The following is a 20,581-nucleotide window of genomic DNA, read 5'->3' on the forward strand; positions in this document are numbered from 1 at the left end:
AGTCCACACACACAATACAGACATACACAGAATACAGGGCACACACACACAGAAATACGGGCACCCACACACATACAATCAGGCACACACACACACAAATACAGTCATACACACAAATACAGACACACACACACAAATATAGTCACACACACAGAAATACAGGCACACACACAAATACAGGCACACACACACAAATATAGACACACACACAATACAGGCACACACACTTGAATATAGGCACACCACACACCAAAATACACACACACAAGATATACACACACACCAATACCGGCGCACACAGACTCAGAAAATACAGACACACCACAGACAAATATAGACACACACACAATACAGGCACACACACAGAAATATAGGCACACACACACACAAAAATACACACACACACAAATATACACACACACAAATACAGGCGCACACACACAGAAATACATGCACACACACACAAATACAGGGATTCACACACAAATATAGACACACACACACAAATACAGGCACACACACAGAAATATAGGCACACACACAAAAATACACACACACACACACAATACACACACACACACAAATACACAACACACACACAAAATACAGGCGCACACACACAGAAATACAGGCACACACACACAAATACAGGGATACACACACCAAATATAGGACCCACACACAAATACAGACACACACAAACAAATACAGGCACACACACAAATACAGACACACACACACAACCCATGCCACACATATACAGGCACACATGCACACAAAACAGACACACACAGAAATGCAGACCACACACACACATACAAGACACACACACAAATACTGTCACACACAAAGAAAACAGACACACCCACAAATACAGACATATACCCACAAATACAGGCAAAGACACACAATACAGGCAAACAGACACAAATAAAGACACATACATACAAATACAGGCAAACATACACAAATACAATCACACACACACACAAAAATACAGACACACATACACAAATATAGACACACACATAGAGAAATACAGGCACACACACAAATTTCTGGCAAACACACACAAATACAGACACACACACATATGCGGGGAAACACACACAAATACAGAAACACACACACAAATACAGACACACACACAAAAATACAGACACACATACACAAATATAGACACACACACAGAAATACAGACACACACACACAAATATAGTCACACACACAAATACAGACATACACAGAAATACAGGCACACACACACAGAAATATAGGCACACACACACATACAAATACAGGCACACACACACACACAAATACAGTCATACACACAAATACAGACACACACACAAATATAGTCACACACACACAGAAATACAGGCACACACAGAAATACAGGCACACACACACAAATATAGACACACACACAATACAGGCACACACACACTGAAATATAGGCACACACACACACAAAAATACACACACACACAAATATACACACACACACAAATACCGGCGCACACACGCAGAAATACAGACACACACACACAAATATAGACACACACACAATACAGGCACACACACACAGAAATATAGGCACACACACACACAAAATACACACACACACACAATATACACACACAAATACAGGCGCACACACACAGAAATACATGCACACACACACAAATACAGGGATTCACACACAAATATAGACACACACACAAATACAGACACACACACACAAATACAGGCACACACACAAATACAGACACACACACAAACACAGGCACACTCGCACACAAATACGGACACACACACAGAAATGCAGACACACACACAAATACAGACACACACACAAGTAATGTCACACACACAGAAATACAGACACACACCCACAAATACAGACATATACACACAAATACAGGCAAAGACACACAAATACAGGCAAACACACACAAATACAGAAACACACACAAATACAGACACACATACACAAATACAGACACACACACAAATGCAGACACACACATACAAATAGAGGCACACACACACAAATACAGACACACACAAATACAGAAACACACACAAATACAGACACACATACACAAATACAGACACACACACAAATGCAGACATGCACACACAGAAATGCAGGCATACACACACACAAATACAGGCATACACACAAATACAGGCACACATGCAAATACAGACACACACAGAGAAACACAGTCACACACACACAAATACAGGCACACACACAAATACATACACTCAAATACAGAAACACACACACAAATACAGGCACACACACAAATACAAACATACATACACAAATACAGGCACACTCACAAATACCGGCACAAACACAAATACACACCCACAAAAATACAGAAGCATAAAAAATACAGGCACACACATTCACAAATGCAGACACACACACACAAAAATACAGACACTCACAAAGATTGACACACGACACAAATTCACACACTCAAATACAGACACATGCAGACACATAAAATACAGACAGACACACACAAAGATAGATACAGGCACACACAAATATGCACACTCAAGTACAGACACACATACTGCACACAAATAAAGGCACATACTCAAATAATACACACACAGACACACACAAATACAGACACAAACAAATACAAACACACATAAAAATACAGACACACGTATAAATACAGACACTCACACAAATACAAGCACACACACAAAGACAGACATACGCACACCCATAAATACAGGCATGCACTCAAACATAGACACACACACACAAGCATAGACACACACAAAAATACAGTCACACACAAAGATACAGACACACACACAAATACAGACACACACAAATACACACACACTCAGAAATACAGACAGACACACACTGAAGTACAGACACGACACACACAAATACTGACACACACACACAAAAATACTGACACACACAAAACCTGACGCATACACAAATTCACACACTCAAATACAGACACACGCACACAAATACAGGCACACACACACAAATACAGGCACACACTCAAAAATACACACACAAATACAGGCACACACACAAATATACACACTCAAATACAGAAAATCACACACAAATCCAGGCACACACGCAAATATAGACACACACAAATACAGGCACACACACAAAGACAGACTAACACACACACACACACACAAGTATAGGCGCACACAAGATTACAGACACACACACAAATACACACACTCAAGTAGAGATACATGCACACAAATACAGGCACACACAGAAATACAGGCATACATACACACAAATACAGGCAGAAACACAAATATACACACACAGATATAGACACACACACACAAATACACACCCTCAAGTAGACACACACACACAAATACAGGCACACACAGAAATACAGGCACACACTCAAAAAATACACACAAATCCAGGCACACACGCAAATATAGACACACACAAATACAGGCACACACACAAAGACAGACTAACACACACACACACACAAGTATAGGCGCACACAAGATTACAGACACACACACAAATACACACACTCTTAGTAGAGACACACGCACATAAATACAGGCACACACAGAAATACAGACACACATGCACACAAATAGAGAGACACACACACAAATACACACACTCTTAGTCGAGACACATGCACACAAATACAGGCACACACAGAAATACAGGCATACATACACACAAATACAGGCAGAAACACAAATACACACACACACAAATACACACACTCAAGTAGACACACACACACAAATACAGGCACACACAGAAATAGAGGCACACATACACATAAATACAGACACACACAAATGCAGACACACACAAATATAGACACATACAAAAATACAGACACACAACACACACACAAATAAAGACACACACGCAAAAAAAACAACCACACATACACACAAATACAGACACACACACAAATATACACACAAATACAGACACACACAAATAAAGTCACACACACACACACACAAGTACAGGCATACACAAATACAGACACACGCACACAAATACAATCACACAAACAAACAGGGGCACACACACAAAGACGCAGACACACACATACAGCAATGGAAGGTGAGGGGACACAGTAACAACAGCTTAAGCTTTGACAAATGTAGATGCACGCTCACAAAGGCGCACACTCAAAAACGGAAACACACACGCACACAAATACAGACACACACACAAATACATACATAGATACAGAGGCACACACACAAGTACACACACACAGACACACATACACAGACACACACAGACAAACACACACACACTCACACACACAGACACACATACACAGACACACACAGACAAACACACACACACTCACACACACAGACACACATGCACCCACACACAGACACAGATAAACACAGTCACATGCGCACAGATTCACTCACACACACACACAGCCACAATCATACGCACACAGATGCACACATGAGCACACACACACCCAGTTCCAATTTCCTTTGTGTCTCGTTGTCTGACAGGGCTTAGTCATGCCTCACTGAGGCCAGTCTCGCCAGATCCTGCTGCCACTGGGGAGCCAAGATCCTATGAACCTTCCAGGATGGTCCATGTGCAGTTGGGGAGCGCGACGTGCCAGCTGCCACCTCCGGAGACTCGGGAGAGCACAGTCCCTGTGCGGCGCTGAGGGAGTGCCCACTCTGGGAGGTGCCATTGTTCAGGCGAGATGTGCGGGTGGGGTGGGGGGGGGGGGGTGCGTAGGGTACCCCAATGGCACCTTGGCCAACATTCACCCCATCCCCCCTTGGACAGTGCCTGGGAACGGTGCCGAGGAGGCTGAGGTCCTCCTCCAGCTGACTCCCTCCCAGCCGACCCCGCAACGTGTCACAGAGACCCCGGGACACGGCGCCAAGGAAGCAAATCGAATCCTGCCCCCTGTCCTGAGAAAGTGAAGCTATTGCAAGAGTTGTTGCCATAGGGGGAGGGGGGGGGGGGCTGGAGGCCACTCGGCCCTTCGCCTCTGTGCTGGCCCTCCGAACCTGCATTCTGTGTTCTCCTGCCCACTCCTCGCAAACCCGTGGGGTCGCCCCTTTCCAATGAAGCAGCCGATCCCCTCCCGAATGTACCTTCCTCTGCCACACTGTCAGGCGTTCCAGGCCCTGACCCCCTCGCGGAATGGGAAACGTCTCGCTTCTTTGACCAAAGTCATCTCTAATATAGTCCTCGATACGTCCCCCCCCCCCCCCCCCCGGCCTGGTTTCCCCCAACCCCAGGCGGCCCTAACATTGGTAACCGGTTTCCACCCCAGCTCTGCCCCTCATAATCCTGGTAAGAAGTCTTACAACACCAGGTTAAAGTCCAACAGGTTTGTTTCAAACACGAGCTTTCGGAGCACTGCTCCTTCTTCAGGTGATAATCCTATCCACCTCCATCAGGTCCCCTCTCAACCTAAGCTCCTCGAGGGACAACAGCCCCGGCCTACCCTAACCTCTGCTCATAGCTCGGACCATCCAGCCCACCCAGTACCCCCCCCCCCCCCCCACCCCACCCCCTGCAGCCTCTCCAGTGCCTAAAAGCTTTGTCGTGCGTGTGGGTGTTCACCCACGTTCATAGAGGGCACAGTAATGTCCCCCCCCCCCCCCCCCCAGAGACCTGAAGGGTGGTGCCAGGGTTGGCTAAGGCTGTCTCAGGAGGGGTTTAGTGACCCGGGCGCGCCGCTGGAGTCAGATTCGCCTCTCACCCTGGATCCAACCCGCCGTTGAGGGAGGCCGGCCCAAATGGTTGCGGCAGATGGAAGTTCCCCGACGGTGTCCGTAGGGCCTGAGATCACCCCCGGGGGGAAGCCTGCACATCTTCATTGTTCTCCTCCTGCGCTCACTGGCTACTCAGGGGATCTAAACCGATTCCGATCGGCAAATGTGATTGGTTGATCCCACGGCGCGCGAGTGTATCTGGTCGCTTTCATCCTCGTAGCCGCGGCAACGAGGTGAGGGCCCCTGAGCTGTCCGTACATTGCTGGTCCATGCAGAAGGAGGCCATTCGCCCATCGAGTCTGCTCCGACCCCTCTGAACGAACAGCCTACCCTGCGCCCCTCCCTATCTCTGTAACCTCCTCCAGCCCCTACAACCCCTCCCTATCTCTGTAACCTCCTCCAGCCCCTACACCCTCCCTATCTCTGTAACCTCCTCCAGCCCCTACACCCCTCCCTATCTCTGTAACCTCCTCCAGCCCCCTACACCCCTCCCTATCTCTGTAACCACCTCCAGCCCCTACACCCTCCCTATCTCTGTACCTCCTCCAGCCCCTACCCCCTCCCTATCTCTGTAACCCCCTCCAGCCCCTACACCCCCCTCCCTATCTCTGTACCCTCCTCCAGCCCCTACACCCCTCCCTATCTCTGTAACCTCCTCCAGCCCCTACATCCCCTCCCTATCTCTGTAACCTCCTCCAGCCCCTACACACCCCTCCCTATCTCTGTAACCTCCTCCAGCCCCTACACCCCCTCCCTATCTCTGTAATCTCCTCCAGCCCCTACAACCCTCCCTATCTCTGTAACCTCCTCCAGCCCCTACACCCCCTCCCTATCTCTGTAATCTCCTCCAGCCCCTACACCCCTCCCTATCTCTGTAACCTCCTCCAGCCCCTACACCCCTCCCTATCTCTGTAACCTCCTCCAGCCCCTACACCCCCTCCCTATCTCTGTAACCTCCTCCAGCCCCTACACCCCTCCCTATCTCTGTAACCTCCTCCAGCCCCCTACACCCCTCCCTATCTCTGTAACCACCTCCAGCCCCTACACCCTCCCTATCTCTGTAACCTCCTCCAGCCCCTACCCCCTCCCTATCTCTGTAACCTCCTCCAGCCCCTACACCCCTCCCTATCTCTGTAACCTCCTCCAGCCCCTACACCCCCTCCCTATCTCTGTAACCTCCTCCAGCCCCTACACCCCTCCCTATCTCTGTAACCTCCTCCAGCCCCCTACACCCCTCCCTATCTCTGTAACCACCTCCAGCCCCTACAACCCTCCCTATCTCTGTAACCCTCCTCCAGCCCCTACCCCCTCCCTATCTCTGTAACCCCCTCCAGCCCTACACCCCCTCCCTATCTCTGTACCCTCCTCCAGCCCCTACACCCCTCCCTATCTCTGTAACCTCCTCCAGCCCCTACATCCCCTCCCTATCTCTGTAACCTCCTCCAGCCCCTACACCCCCTCCCTATCTCTGTAACCTCCTCCAGCCCCTACACCCCTCCCTATCTCTGTAATCTCCTCCAGCCCCTACAACCCTCCCTATCTCTGTAACCTCCTCCAGCCCCTACACCCCCTCCCTATCTCGTAACCTCCTCCAGCCCCTACACCCCCTCCCTATCTCTGTAACCTCCTCCAGCCCCTACACCCCCTCCCTATCTCTGTAACCTCCTCCAGCCCCTACACCCCTCCCTATCTCTGTAACCTCCTCCAGCCCCTACACCCCTCCCTATCTCTGTAACCTCCTCCAGCCCCTACAACCCCTCCCTATCTCTGTAACCTCCTCCAGCCCCTACACCCCCTCCCTATCTCTGTAACCTCCTCCAGCCCCTACACCCCTCCCTATCTCTGTAACCTCCTCCAGCCCCCTACACCCCCTCCCTCTCTCTGTAACCTCCTCGACTCCTACACCCCCTCCCTATCTCTGTAACCTCCTCCAGCCCCCACACCCCTCCCTATCTCTGTAACCTCCTCCACCCCTACACCCCTCCCTATCTCTGTAACCTCCTCCAGCCCCTACACCCCCTCCCTATCTCTGTAACCTCCTCCACCATTCGCCCATCGAGTCTGCACCGACCCCTCTGAACGAACTGCCTACCCTGGCCCACTTCCCCACCCTATCCCTGTGTCACCCACTTAACCTGCTCATTGCTGGACGCTAAGGGGCAATTTAGCGCGGCAAATCCACCTGACCTGCACATCTTTGGACTTGTGGGAGGAAACCCACGCAGACACGGGGAGAGAACATCCAGACTCCGCACAGTCACCCGAGGTCGGAATCGAATCAGAGTCCCTGGCGCTATGAGGAAGCAGTGCTAACCACTGTGCCGCCATGCTGCCCACAATCCGTACTGGTCCTGGGGGGCTGGCTCCGTAAATCAGGGATGGCCCCGCGTTCCGCACTGGTTCAGCCATCAGCCTCGGTGAGGCGGGGGGGGGGGGGGGCGGGGGGATCACAAGATTCGAGAACACAAATCGACACCAACGCTCCCTTGCAGTACTCAGGGGATGAGCCAATGTCAGAAGCACATATTCCAAATGGGGCCTGCCCGGAATTTGGGGAATGAACGAGGTGAATGCTGAACATGAGGTGAAAATGATGGAGCACACATGTAACAAGATTATCAGGCGCCTAGAGGAATAATGAGATGCGATTTTCCCAGTAACAAGATTAGCAGGCGCCTAGAGGAATAATGAGATGCGATTTTCCCAGTAACAAGATTAGCAGGCGCCTAGAGAAATAATGAGATGCGATTTGCTCAGTAACAAGATTTGCATGCGCCTAGAGGAATAATGAGATGCGATTTGCCAAGTAACAAGATTAGCAGGTGCCTAGAGGAATAATGAGATGTGATTTGCCCAGTAACAGATTATCAGGTGCCTAGAGGAATAATGAGATGCGATTTGCCCAGTAACAGATTATCAGGTGCCTAGAGGAATAATGAGATGTGATTTGCCTAGTAACAAGATTATCAGGTGCCTAGAGGAATAATGAGATGCGATTTGCCCAGTAACAAGATTAGCAGGCGCTAGAGAAATAATGAGATGTTGATTTGCTTAGTAACAAGATTAGCAGACGCCGAGAGGACTAATGAGGTGCGATTTGCCCAGTAACAAGATTAGCAGGCGCCTAGAGGAATAATGAGATGCAATTTGCTGAGTAACAAGATTAGGAGGCGCCTAGAGGAATAATGAGATGTGATTTGCCCAGTAACAAGATTAGCAGGTGCCTAGAGGAATAATGAGATGCGATTTTCCCAGTAACAAGATAAGCAGGTGCCTAGAGGAATAATGATATTCAATTTGCCAAGTAACAAGATTAGCAGGTGCCTAGAGGAATAATGAGATGTGATTTGCCCAGTAACAAGATTAGCAGGCGCCTAGAGGAATAATGAGATGTGATTTGCCCAGTAACAAGATTAGCAGGTGCCTAGAGGAATAATGAGATGCGATTTGCCCAGTAACAAGATTAGCAGGCGCCTAGAGGAATAATGAGATGTGATTTGCCCAGTAACAAGATTAGCAGCTGCCTAGAGGAATAATGAGATGTGATTTGCCCAGTAACAAGATTAGCAGGTGCCTAGAGGAATAATGAGATGTGATTTGCCCAGTAACAAGATTAGCAGGCAGCTAGAGGCATGGAGGTGCGAATGGCCATATCAGAAACATTGTTTACCGGAAATCAGTGGGGCCGTCCAAATGATAACTTCGAAAGGCAAGGACGTTGAGTGAGGAAGACAGCTGGATCCACAGGGTGGGATATCAAGGAGACTGAACAGTATAACTGGTAGCACCCTCACTGGGGAAGGAGGCTTGTTCTCTAACCAACGTTCAGCCAGGCCAATTCCGTCTGTGATCTGAGCCATGGAGGCCATTCCCATCTCATACTTAGAGCCACGGCAGATCAAAGATAATCTCCTCTAAAAGTTGCAGTTTCCTGCCTTCACTGAATCAGGAAGAGATGTTTCCCAGACTTGGCCACCAAAGCGATATTGTGTGGTAACTATTATCTGGATTTGACCTATAGAGTTACTGATATTGAAAGTTACTTGGGAAAAGGGAACATGGGTATATTTTGGGAACAAGTGGTAACTTCTGATAAGACGATGGACTTAGTTATGCATGTACCTAAATGTCGGAGTGTATATTAGTCTATTGTGTTTTTTTTTACTTAAATAAATATTCTTTTGAATTGTTAACACATCCGACGGGCTCCTGACTGGGTTGTACATCGTCCCGCAGACTATTCCGAACCACAATACACCACAAAGACCCAGTGTTGCAGGCAATCCTTCGGGGGGATTGAGGCACGCTCGCGAGGAACATCAGCGGAGTGGGTGGAAAACATCCTGAGGCGCCATTTCGAAGCGGAGAGTGTCGCCCCCCCCCCCCCCCCCCCCGTCACCCACCCGTCGGTATACACCCTCTCCACCAACATCGCCAGTCAAACAAAAAAACAAACAAACATACGATCCGGTCATTTATCACATTGCCGCCTGTGGGATCTTGCTGTACACAATTCGGCTTTCCTAATTTTTCAACGGGCACCACAGTTCTGAGGTACGCCGTGGGTTCCAACGCATCCGGCATCCACGAAGGACGCGACACAAACGCGGAGTCTTTCTCTTTTTTAAAAATCAGAGTCCAGTATTGGTGCAAATGACGCTGACCTTCATGGGCAGATCTCAAGAGTCACGTACTGATGACATATCGCTGAAATGTTAACATTGTCTGTACACCCCGAACCTGATTATCAACATTTTCGACTCACGTCAGACCTGAAGCATTTTACTTGAACACGGGTGGTATTGGCAGGGATTCGCAGCTGTCATGTCCCGGGTATTAAAAACTGGGGTGGTAATGAGCCCGGAGGGGTTTCGGAGGACCCGGGAGTCCAGGAAGAGAGGGAGGCCGACGTTCTGGCCTTTGCTCCCCTGGTAGCCCGGCGATGAATACTGTTAGCGTGGAGGGACTCAAAGCCCCCGAGGGCTGAGGTATGGCTATCGGACACGGCGAGCTTTCTTGGCCTAGAAAAAGTCAAGTTCGCCTCGAGAGGTTCGCTACTCGGGTTCACCCGAAGGTGGCAGCCATTTATTGACTTCTTCGCAGAGGAGTAAGCGTAAGCGGGGGGGGGGGGGGGGGGGGGGGGGTAGAGTACAGCACGGGGTTATTGAAGCAGGTCCGTGCGTGAACAGAGCCGTGGTTTGCACTATGTTTAATTTGTGTCTTGACTTCTTTTTTTTGGTACTGTACCATTGTACACTTCTTCAATATGCCTAAAATAACTCAGTAAAATTGTTACGGGATGTGGATGTCTCTGGCCAGGCACAGCATTTATCCCCCATCCCTAATTGCCCCTCGAGAAGGTGGTGGATGAGCCGCCTTCTCAAACCCGCAGCAGTCCCGGAGGTGTAGGTACACCCACTGTGCTGTTAGGGAGGGAGTTCCAGGATGTTGCCCCAGCGACAGTGAAGGAACGGCCGATATATTTCCCAGTCAGGGTGGGGAGTGACTGGGAGGGGAGCCTCCAGGTGGTGGGGTTCCCAGGTATCTGCTGCCCTTGTCCTTCTAGATGGTAGAGGTGGGGGGTTTGGAAGGTGCTGCCTAAGGAGCCTTGGTGAGTTGCTGCGGTGCATCTTGTAGATGGGACACACGGCTGCCACTGTGCGTCGGTGGGGGAGGGAGTGAATGTTTGTGGATTGGGTGCCAATCAAGCGGGGCTGCTTTGCCCTGGATGGCGTTGAGCTTCTTGAGTGTTGTTGGAGCTGCGCTCATCCAGGCAAGTGGAGAGTCTCCCATCGCACTCCTGACTTGTGCCTTGTAGATGGTGGACAGGCTTTGGGGGGGGGGGTCAGGAGGTGAGTTACTCTCCGCAGGATTCCCAGCCTCTGACCTGCCCTGGTAGCCACAGTATTAATGTGGCTGGGTCCAGTTCAGTTTCTGATCAATGGTAACCCCCAGGATGGTGATTGTGGGGGATTCAGCGATGGTAACGCCATTGACTGTCAAGGGGGAGATGGTTAGGTTTGGGTTAAGACTATAAAGTTTTGTTTGAAAGTGGCAGATCGTCCATGGGGGAGGGTGAGAATGTGTTTGTGAGGGGGGGGGGGGGGTGGTGAATGAAGCCCATAGATAAACAGAAAGTGTGTCGAAAACGTCGTTGATAATCAGGCGATCAAGCTTCATCCCCAATTGGAAACATACATTCACCAACACAATTCTTCAGGCCTTCAGTCCCCCCCCACCCCCCCTCCCGTTCCCCTCCTCCCTCCGTCGCAGACGATTGGCTTCACTGCAAGAAACTAGGCCAGGTTAAAGGTGCAACCGTTTTAAAATACTTTATTATTCTATGTGAACAAAGTTTGACGCCGGCCGGCCATCATCACACCAAAGGGGCACGGCTCCCTCGCAGGGGTTGGGATGGGGGGGGGGGGGGAGTCAACGGCAGCCGATCAGGAAGGAAGTCAGACCCCCCCCCCCCCCCACCGCTCACCTCAACCCAACCCAACGCATCTGGGGATTGGGAGGAAACCTCTCGTTCAGTGAAGTCCGGCCTAGTCTCTCTCTCTCCCCTCCCCCCCGCCACCACCATACCCCCCCCCCCCCCCCCCCAGCAACGACAGCCCCCTGTCACAGCATCGAGGGGCCGAATGACCTCCTCCTGTGGAACATCCGTTCCATGATTTGGCCCAAAAACACCCCACCCCCCCCCCCCCCCCCCCCTCCCTCCCCCACCACTCGTGACACCCGTACCTCGAGGCCTGACAGATCGAGCCACAGTTAAGCTTGTGGCCCAGTGGAAATATATCCACGTCCATCGATAACATGTATAAACTCTGCACTGGTGGTGATTTTGGCCATGGGGGGTCCCGTTCAGGCCAGGAGAGTTGACTCCGATAGGTGAGGGGAGGAGGGCGGGGTGGGGTTGGGGGTAGTGGGGGGGGGGGGGGGTGCAAGGGGAGCGGAGAAACGCGATCGCGCAAAGTCAATCCCGCGTTCAGCAGCCCCCCCCCCCCCCCCCCCCCCCCCCCCCCCCTCACCCGCCACCAACGGACTCGCCCAATAAACCCGGCCCGGCCTTTTGTTTATTTAATTTTTTTATTCGTTTTCTTTTTTACAAACTAGCGAAGGTCCGCCCGTCGACCGGGAACGGATGCTCTCATTTGTTTTTTTGTCAAACCGGGTCATCGCAAACCCCCACCCCCACCCCTGCTCCGGCCGCCGTCTGCCGGCGTGAAAGATAAGCAGACGCCATCGCCGGCTTCCCTAACCCAGCGCCGGAGAGGTGGCGGGCGATCGAGCGGCGGGTTTGGGGTGGGGGGGGGGGTAGGTGGAAGCAAATTAAGAAACGTCGAGAGTCCTTGGTGGCAAAGGAGGGAGCAGCAATTAAATGTTCCAACAATCGTAGCGGTGTCCTCTGTCCGCGCTGCTCTCCCGCCCTGGCCTTTGCTGAGAGGATTGGGCGGTAATGCATGCAGGCTGTGCGGTCCGGCGAAGGAGTAACCTTTGACCTCTCCGGTCACCCTCGGCAACTCTCAGTAACAGGCCGACAGTGAGCGAAAGACGTGGCGCAAACGTTCAGATAAACATTTCATCCCTCCCTTCTTTCCCCCCCCCCCCCCCTCTCAGATAAACCATCGCTGGCACCCACGGACGTTCCACCAGTCGCTCGAGTTTTTTTTCCCCTTCTTTTCTCTTATTCATATTAAAAGTTAACCACGCTGGCGCGGTCTTTGGGGCAGGGTGCAAGCTGCTCTCCCGGTGGGAAAGTGCACAGGGGACCTTGCCACTCCGGAGCGCGGCCAGGCCTACCACTTGAGGCTTTGGGCCTACGCAAAGAGGCTCCGGCCCCCGTGGCGCCGCATTCGCCAGCAACCAAGAACCCCTGAACCGGTGCTCCCGCTCGCTCTGTGCGACAACGCTTGCTGCGCCCGTGTCCCCCTCACCCTCTCTCTCTCTCTCTCTCTCGCTCTCTCTCAAAATCACCCTCGGCGTTTCGCCGCTGAGAAAACAAAGAGAGGGCGGCCTTTTGCCCAGGCTCGACGGCTGAGGTCAAATATTTTACAAAAGAAGCTGAAGTCCCTTCATGGCGCATCTCTGTCCACCTGTTCCGCAAGTGTTGGCGGGGTTGACGAGGGAGGTGGGGGGGGGGGGGGGAGGGGGCGGGGGGAGGGTTTTTGGATGGGAGGAGAGGCGGGGGGGGGGGGGGGGGATGTGGGGAGGTGGTCGGTGCATGTGCGGGGCCGACATGTGTTTTCTTCCCTTCCGTCGGCGTGACTTCCGAAATACGTAGTCAACTCAGAAGTGGCGCTCCGTGCGTCCGTCGCCCCTGGCAACGCCAACCTGTTCCGGGAGCCGATTCTGGGGTTTTTTTTTTTGAATAAAAAATATCATTTTGTTTGCTCGAAAGCGTCTCCCAAGCCCTGGTGGATTTGTAAAATGTCACGGGCGTTAATTGGAAGCTTTCGGAGTCCTCCGGATTTAATTTCCGGCCTACTTCCTGTGGCTGGAGTTTAGGCTGGTTGGGCCCAAGTTCAGAGGGCTAAGTTCCTCCGTTTATTCGATCCCTTTTGAAGGTGGCGGGATCTTATTTTCCCCTCTTTATGCTCCAGTCAAACGTTTGAATGCGACAAAAAACCAAGGCGAAAGTGCTGTACAAAAGAGCTCAGTCTCGAGTTATTTATGCTGCGTTAACTTGTCAAATCAATTGTCCTCAGGAAAACAAAACAAAACAAAAATGAACGATAGGTTCAACGTTACCTTAAATACCATGCAATCCTCCAAACAACCACACCTTTTTTTTAAAAAAAAAATTAATTTGATTTTTGGTACTTGTTTCTATTTGCAAATGATCATTTACCGCATCGAGTGTAGGCCAAAGCCTAATTTTCCTTGGCACTGGTAGACTGACTTGAAGGTTCCTGGGAAACAGGGGTGGGAGGGGGGGGGGGTAATCAAGGGGTTTGTGGAGGGGGAAGGGGCCGTGAGACAGAAAACATCTTGCACTCCCCCCCCCCTCAAAGACATGTGCCTGTCATGGAGTGTATGTTGCACAGGATTGGGGCGGCGGGGGGGGGGGGGGGGGGGGAGGGAGTTTGTCAAAAATATCGAATTATTCAGCCGTCTTCTCTCCTCAACCTGTTCGCTTTCCAAAATAAAAAGCTTTGTTGAATCGCTCTAACTCCGATCCAGCGCAGCGGGCAGCCATGTCCTCACGATGCCTTTCCTTCGCGGTATGGCATCGGGGGTGGGGGGGGTTGGTGGAGGAGGGGGGGGGAGGGGGGGGGGAGAGAGGGGGCTGAGCTTGGGCCGAGGTCCGACTATACCCGGGTGGTCGAGTGCGGGTGGGGCAGCGTGTTGTTGTGCCCGGCCGGATACGTGTTGAACGAGTGCAGGGGCTGCATTCCGCTGATGGTGCTGGGGATCATGGTGATGGTGTTGGGGGTCATGAGGGGGACGTCGTCGGGCGCCCTCCTCAGCGCCAGGGTGTAGTCGGGCGGGCAGGCCGGGCGCAGGATCTCGTGAGGCCGGAGGGGCTCCAGGTCGTGGGCCTCGTGCTCGCTGTGCTTGATCTGGAGCGACATGATCTCCTCCTCCTGGGCGTGGGCCAGGTCGTTGGTGGTGTTGCGCTGGGGGCTGAGCCGGCGGTGCAGCTCGTGACGCTTGTCCCGCTTGTAGTAGAGGGCGGCGAAGGCCAGGATGTTGAGGAAGAGCAGCGAGGCGCCCACCGCCACTGTGACGCTGAGCTCGGTCGAGTAATCCCGCGAGTCCTCGGGCAGGCGGGCGTAGATGGGCGGCTCGTCGGTGTGCTCCAGCTTGGGGGGCGAGGTGATGAACGGACGCTTGGTAGTCACGGTCCAGCCTTTGCCCTGGGCCCGTTTGGTCATGAAGGGGTCCTCGGGCGGGATCTTGGTGGTGGTGGACGTGTACTGCAAGATGTCGTGGAGGTTGTGTAGGTGGGGCACCAGCTCCAGCCAGAATGCCACCTTGTTGGCACGGTAATGCTCCCGAATCCTGGGCTTCAGGCCGATGTGGAGGTAGGGCTTCTCCTTGGAGTTAAACTTCGTCCAGGCCACCTCCTCAAAACGGTTGGGCTTCGTGTGAATAAACTTGGTGTCTTGGGGTACCGGTTTGTTCGGATCCCTGCAAAGGAAGAGGAGGAGGGGGGGCATTGGGGAGGGGGGGATGGAGGAGGGGGGGGTGGGGGGGGAGAGGGGGATGGAGGAGGGGGGGTGGGGGTGAGGGGGGGGGTGGGGGGGGGTGTTGGGGGGGGGATGGAGGAGGGGGGGGTGTTGGGGGGGGGGGGATGGAGGAGGGGGGATGGAGGAGGGGGGGGGATGGAGGAGGGGGGGTGTTGGGGGGGGGGAAGAGAAAATGAAAATCAGTCAAACAATTTGCGTTAATGTTGAGCCTTTTAACACCACACAGACAGTGACCCAGCCGGGAATCGAACCTGGGACCCAGGAGCTGTGAAGCATTGATGCTAACCACCATGCTACCCTGCTGTTCTAAGAAAGGAACCCCCCCCCCTGAGGCACCGTTATCAAACTGAACTTGACATTGGCCCACAAGGGACCAAGCATTAGCACGAAATAGGTTTTGAAGGGTGTGGAGTTTAACCCTGGGAACGTGGGAGGGAGATGCACGTTGGGAGGACTGACAAGACAAGGGAGTAGGCAACGAACGGTCGGACGTCAGAAATTACAGAGGATCAGAGGCACCTTGGGGTACATGTCTATAGACCCCTGAAAACATCTGGGCAGGTAAGAAGGCTTATGGGGCTTATTGCCTTTATTAACCAAGGTATACAATATCAGAGAATCATAGAATTTACAGTGCAGAAGGAGGCCATTCGGCCCATCGAGTCTCCACCGGCTCTTTGAAAGAGCACCCTACCCAAGCCCACACCTCCACCCTATCTCCATAACCCAGTAACCCCACCCAACACTAAGGGCAATTTTGGACACTAAGGGACAATTTAGCACGGCCAATCCACCCTAACCCGCGCATCTTTGGACTGTGGGAGGAAACCGGAGCACCCGGAGGAAACCCACGCAGACACGGGGAGAAGGTGCAGACTCCGCACAGACAGTGACCCAAGCCGGGAATCGATCCTGGGACCCTGGCGCTGTGGAGCAATCAATTTAAGGTGAGGGGATGTGAGGGGGAACCTTTTCACCTAGACGGGGGTGGGAGTCTGGGACTGGTTGTCTGAAAGGGTGTTTTTAAAAATTCGTTCATGTGCCAGCATTTAGTGCCCATCCCTTAATTATCCTTGAGGAGCATTTAAAAGTCAACCACGTCTGGAGTCGCGTGTAGGCCAGACCAGGTAAGGTGGGTGGATTTCCTTCCCTAAAGGACGTTAGTGGACCCAGATGGATTCATACGACAATCGACAATGGCCATCGTTAGATTTTTAATTCCAAATTTTTGTTTGGTTCCAAATCGCGGTGGGATTCGAACCGGGGTCTACCCCAGATCATTACCCTGGGTCTCTGCGTTACTAACCCCGCAACAATGCCACCACCTGCCCTGCCAGTGCCGGGCAACCTCACAGCACTTCAGAAGTACTTATGTGAACATTTGAAACGGCCCAGCGAGCCGGGCTCCGGATCAAGTGCTGGGGAATGGGATTGGAAGGCGCCGGATGGCCGGCACTGACAGGATGGGCAGAACGGCCTCCTTCCGCGCGGTCGAACCATATGAGAGTTAGCATGTCGGCGGCGGCGAGCAATTAGGGAGGCAAAAGGAATGTTGGCAGCATGGTAGCATGGTGGTTAGCATCAATGCTTCACAGCTCCAGGGTCCCAGGTTCGATTCCCGGCTGGGTCACTGTCTGTGTGGAGTCTGCACATCCTCCCCGTGTGTGCGTGGGTTTCCTCCGGGTGCTCCGGTTTCCTCCCACAGTCCAAAGATGTGCGGGTTAGGTGGATTGGCCATGCTAAATTGCCCTTAGTGTCCTAAAAAAAATAATGTTAATGGGGGTTGTTGGGTTACGGGTATAGGGTGGATACGTGGGTTTAAGTAGGGTGATCATTGCTCGGCACAACATTGAGGGCCGAAGGGCCTGTTCTGTGCTGTACTGTTCTAATTCTAATTCTAATTACAAGGGGAGCGGAGCCGGGGATTAAGGGATTCTCACAAGGGGAGCGGAGCCGGGGATTAAGGGATTCTCACTCCCGTTCCCCAGGGTGAGACAGGCCTGGATTACAGGCCACCGATTCCGCCTTTCAGAAAAGGTCAACTCGCTTCGGAGGCGGGGCGGGGAAGGTTCACTCGATGGGTCACTGGGATGAGAGGCTCCGATATTCAATACCTCGACTAATAAAGGCGAGTTTGCTATTAGCCCTCTTAGCGACATTGGGCTGGCTCGGACGAACACCCACCCCCCCCCCCCCCCCCCCCCCCCCGAGCCTCTTTGATCGTCAACATAGGTTTCAAATCTGGTTTAGCTCACCAGGCTAAATCGCTGGCTTTTAAAGCAGACCAAGGCAGGCCAGCAGCACGGTTCGATTCCCGTACCAGCCTCCCCGAACAGGCGCCGGAATGTGGCGACTAGGGGGCTTTTCACAGTAACTTCGTTTGAAGCCTACTTGTGACAATAAAGCCATTTTTAAACCTCTAAAATGCACAGCGCTGTATTACTCCGCCTTCGGTGCCACATGGGAAATGTCGGCCGAAATAAATTCCCAGCCGAAACGACACGGGGCCGCCAGCGGGGGGCGATGGTCGACTCACCCGGTCTTGGCGAAGTTGGTCCAGTAGGTCATGACCACGGCGCTCAGCATGACGTCGTTCTTGGAGAAGTTGCAGGGGAACAGCTCGGTGACGCCAATCATGGGGATGCCGAAGACGTAGGGGATCTCGTCGCCGTGGGCCGCGTCCGCCCACACCGCCTTCATCTCGCTCTGGCAATGGTGGTAGAAGGTGTAGAAGTAGGTGGGCGACTGGTACTCGGCGTGGAGGCGGGCGGTGGCGATGGCTGGCGCCACCCACTGGTGGTCGGTGAAGAGGGCCAGCAGAGTCTTGCGCCGCATCTCGCCGTTGTCGCGGTCGGCCCAGTCGGTGTACATGAACTTGATGGTCTCCCGCAGGATGTCCTTGCCCTCCGGGTAGCCGTACAGGTTGTCCACAAAGTTGGAGACGGCGAAGTCGAAGTAGCTGGCCGAGATGCCGTCCTCGTTGTCCACCAGAGACTCCACGAACTTGAAGCCCTCGCCCTGGTTGACCCCCAGCAGGATGTCGTAGTTGAGGAACTCGCCCTGCTCCATCAGGATCTCGGGGTCGTCGGGCAGCACGTCGCCGTCGACGACCGGCCCGAAGGCGATGTGGTAGCGGGTGGGCTGGATATCCTGGTCGACCAGCTCACGGTAGGACTTCCTCCGCAGGCAGTCCACCATGTCGACCGTCTCGGCGAAGTTGCAGCCCACCTTCTTGGCCAGGATCCGGGTGTATTTGGCCGGCTGGTAGTTGACGGACCAGCTGGAGATGGCCGTGCCGCTCTGCGCGATGGCTCTTTGGAAGAGTCCTGCAAAAAAAAAAAAGGAAGGAGAGAAGGAAAGGTCAGACGCGGGAGTTTTCTGTCTCCCATTATTTCAATCACACCCCAGACAAAATGCGAGTCCAACGTCACGCCCGCCACACACTCTGTAAACACTCAGCAAATCCGATCCACAACATTCGGTCAACCTCGCACTTACCTCTCTCTTTCCTTCTGTAATCTGTGCAGAAAGGAGGCCATTCAGCCCAGCGTACATTTCTGGCCCTTTGGAAGACCTATCCAATTAGTCTCCCCCCCCCCCCCCCCCCGCCCCACCACAATATGGCTTCCAGCGAGAACAGAGATTCCCAATGACTAGAGAATTTCTCCTGATTTGCTCCACCCCGAACATAGGAACAGGAGGAGGCCATTCAGCCCCTCGAGCCTGACCCGCCATTCAACGAGATCACGCCTGACCTGTTGCCTAACTCCACGATCCTGCCTTTGGACCAAATCCCTTAATCTCTTTGCTTCACAGTAAACCTATCTCAGATTTAACGTTAGCAACTGATTGAGCTTCACCTGTTACGTGTGGGAAAGAATTCCAAACCTCTTCCACCCTTTTAGTGAAGAGGTTCTTCCCAACATCTCTCCTGAATGGTCTAACCCTAATTTTTAGATTCTGCCTCCCCACCCTCACCCCGGGTTTTCGAATCTCCAATCAGTGGAACTAGTTTATCTTTATCGACCCTGGCGTGCCCTGTTAATATTGCGGATTCCTCGATCATCACCCCTTAACCGTCTAAATGCCAGAGAAAACAGGTCTAATCTGCATAATCTCCCCTCGGAACTCAACCCCTGTAGTCTAGGTATCAGGAAGAGGGAGGGCAGCGAAGGTTTACCAGACTGATTCCTGGGATGGCGGGAGTGACGTACGAGGAGAGATTGAGTCGGTCGGGATTGTTCTCGCTGGAGTTCAGAAGAATGAGGGGGGATCTCCGAGAATCCTATGAAATTCCAACAGGACTGGACAGGGCAGATGCAGGGAGGATGTTCCCGATGGTGGGGAGGGGGTCCAGAACCAGGGGTCACAGTCTGAGGATACGGGGTAGACCATTTCGGACTGAGATGAGGAGGAATTTCTTCACCCAGAGAGTGGGCGGCCTGTGGAATTCGTCACCACAGGAAGGAGTTGAGGTCGAAACGTTGTGTTTTCAAGAAGCAGTTAGATACAGCACGCGGGACGAAGGGGATCAAAGGATGTGGGAGGGAAGGCAGGATTAATAATAATCTTTTATTATCACAAGTATGAAATTACTGTGT

General features: G+C 52.5%; 1 protein-coding gene across 1 annotated transcript; it reads right to left on the reverse strand.

The window, feature by feature from the left end:
- Positions 1–15,050: 15,050 nt before the first annotated feature.
- LOC119958273 (neuroligin-4, X-linked-like) lies at positions 15,051–19,535 on the reverse strand. The gene is made up of 3 exons (XM_038786703.1): positions 19,479–19,535; positions 18,517–19,358; positions 15,051–15,921 (listed from the first exon to the last, which is right to left on the reverse strand). The coding sequence occupies exons 1-3, from the start codon at positions 19,533–19,535 to the stop codon at positions 15,099–15,101; spliced, it is 1,722 nt and encodes a 573-aa protein (XP_038642631.1). The 3' UTR covers positions 15,051–15,098.
- Positions 19,536–20,581: the final 1,046 nt, after the last annotated feature.

This window comes from Scyliorhinus canicula, chromosome 29 (genome assembly GCF_902713615.1).
Source record: "Scyliorhinus canicula chromosome 29, sScyCan1.1, whole genome shotgun sequence".
Lineage (NCBI taxonomy): Eukaryota > Metazoa > Chordata > Chondrichthyes > Carcharhiniformes > Scyliorhinidae > Scyliorhinus > Scyliorhinus canicula.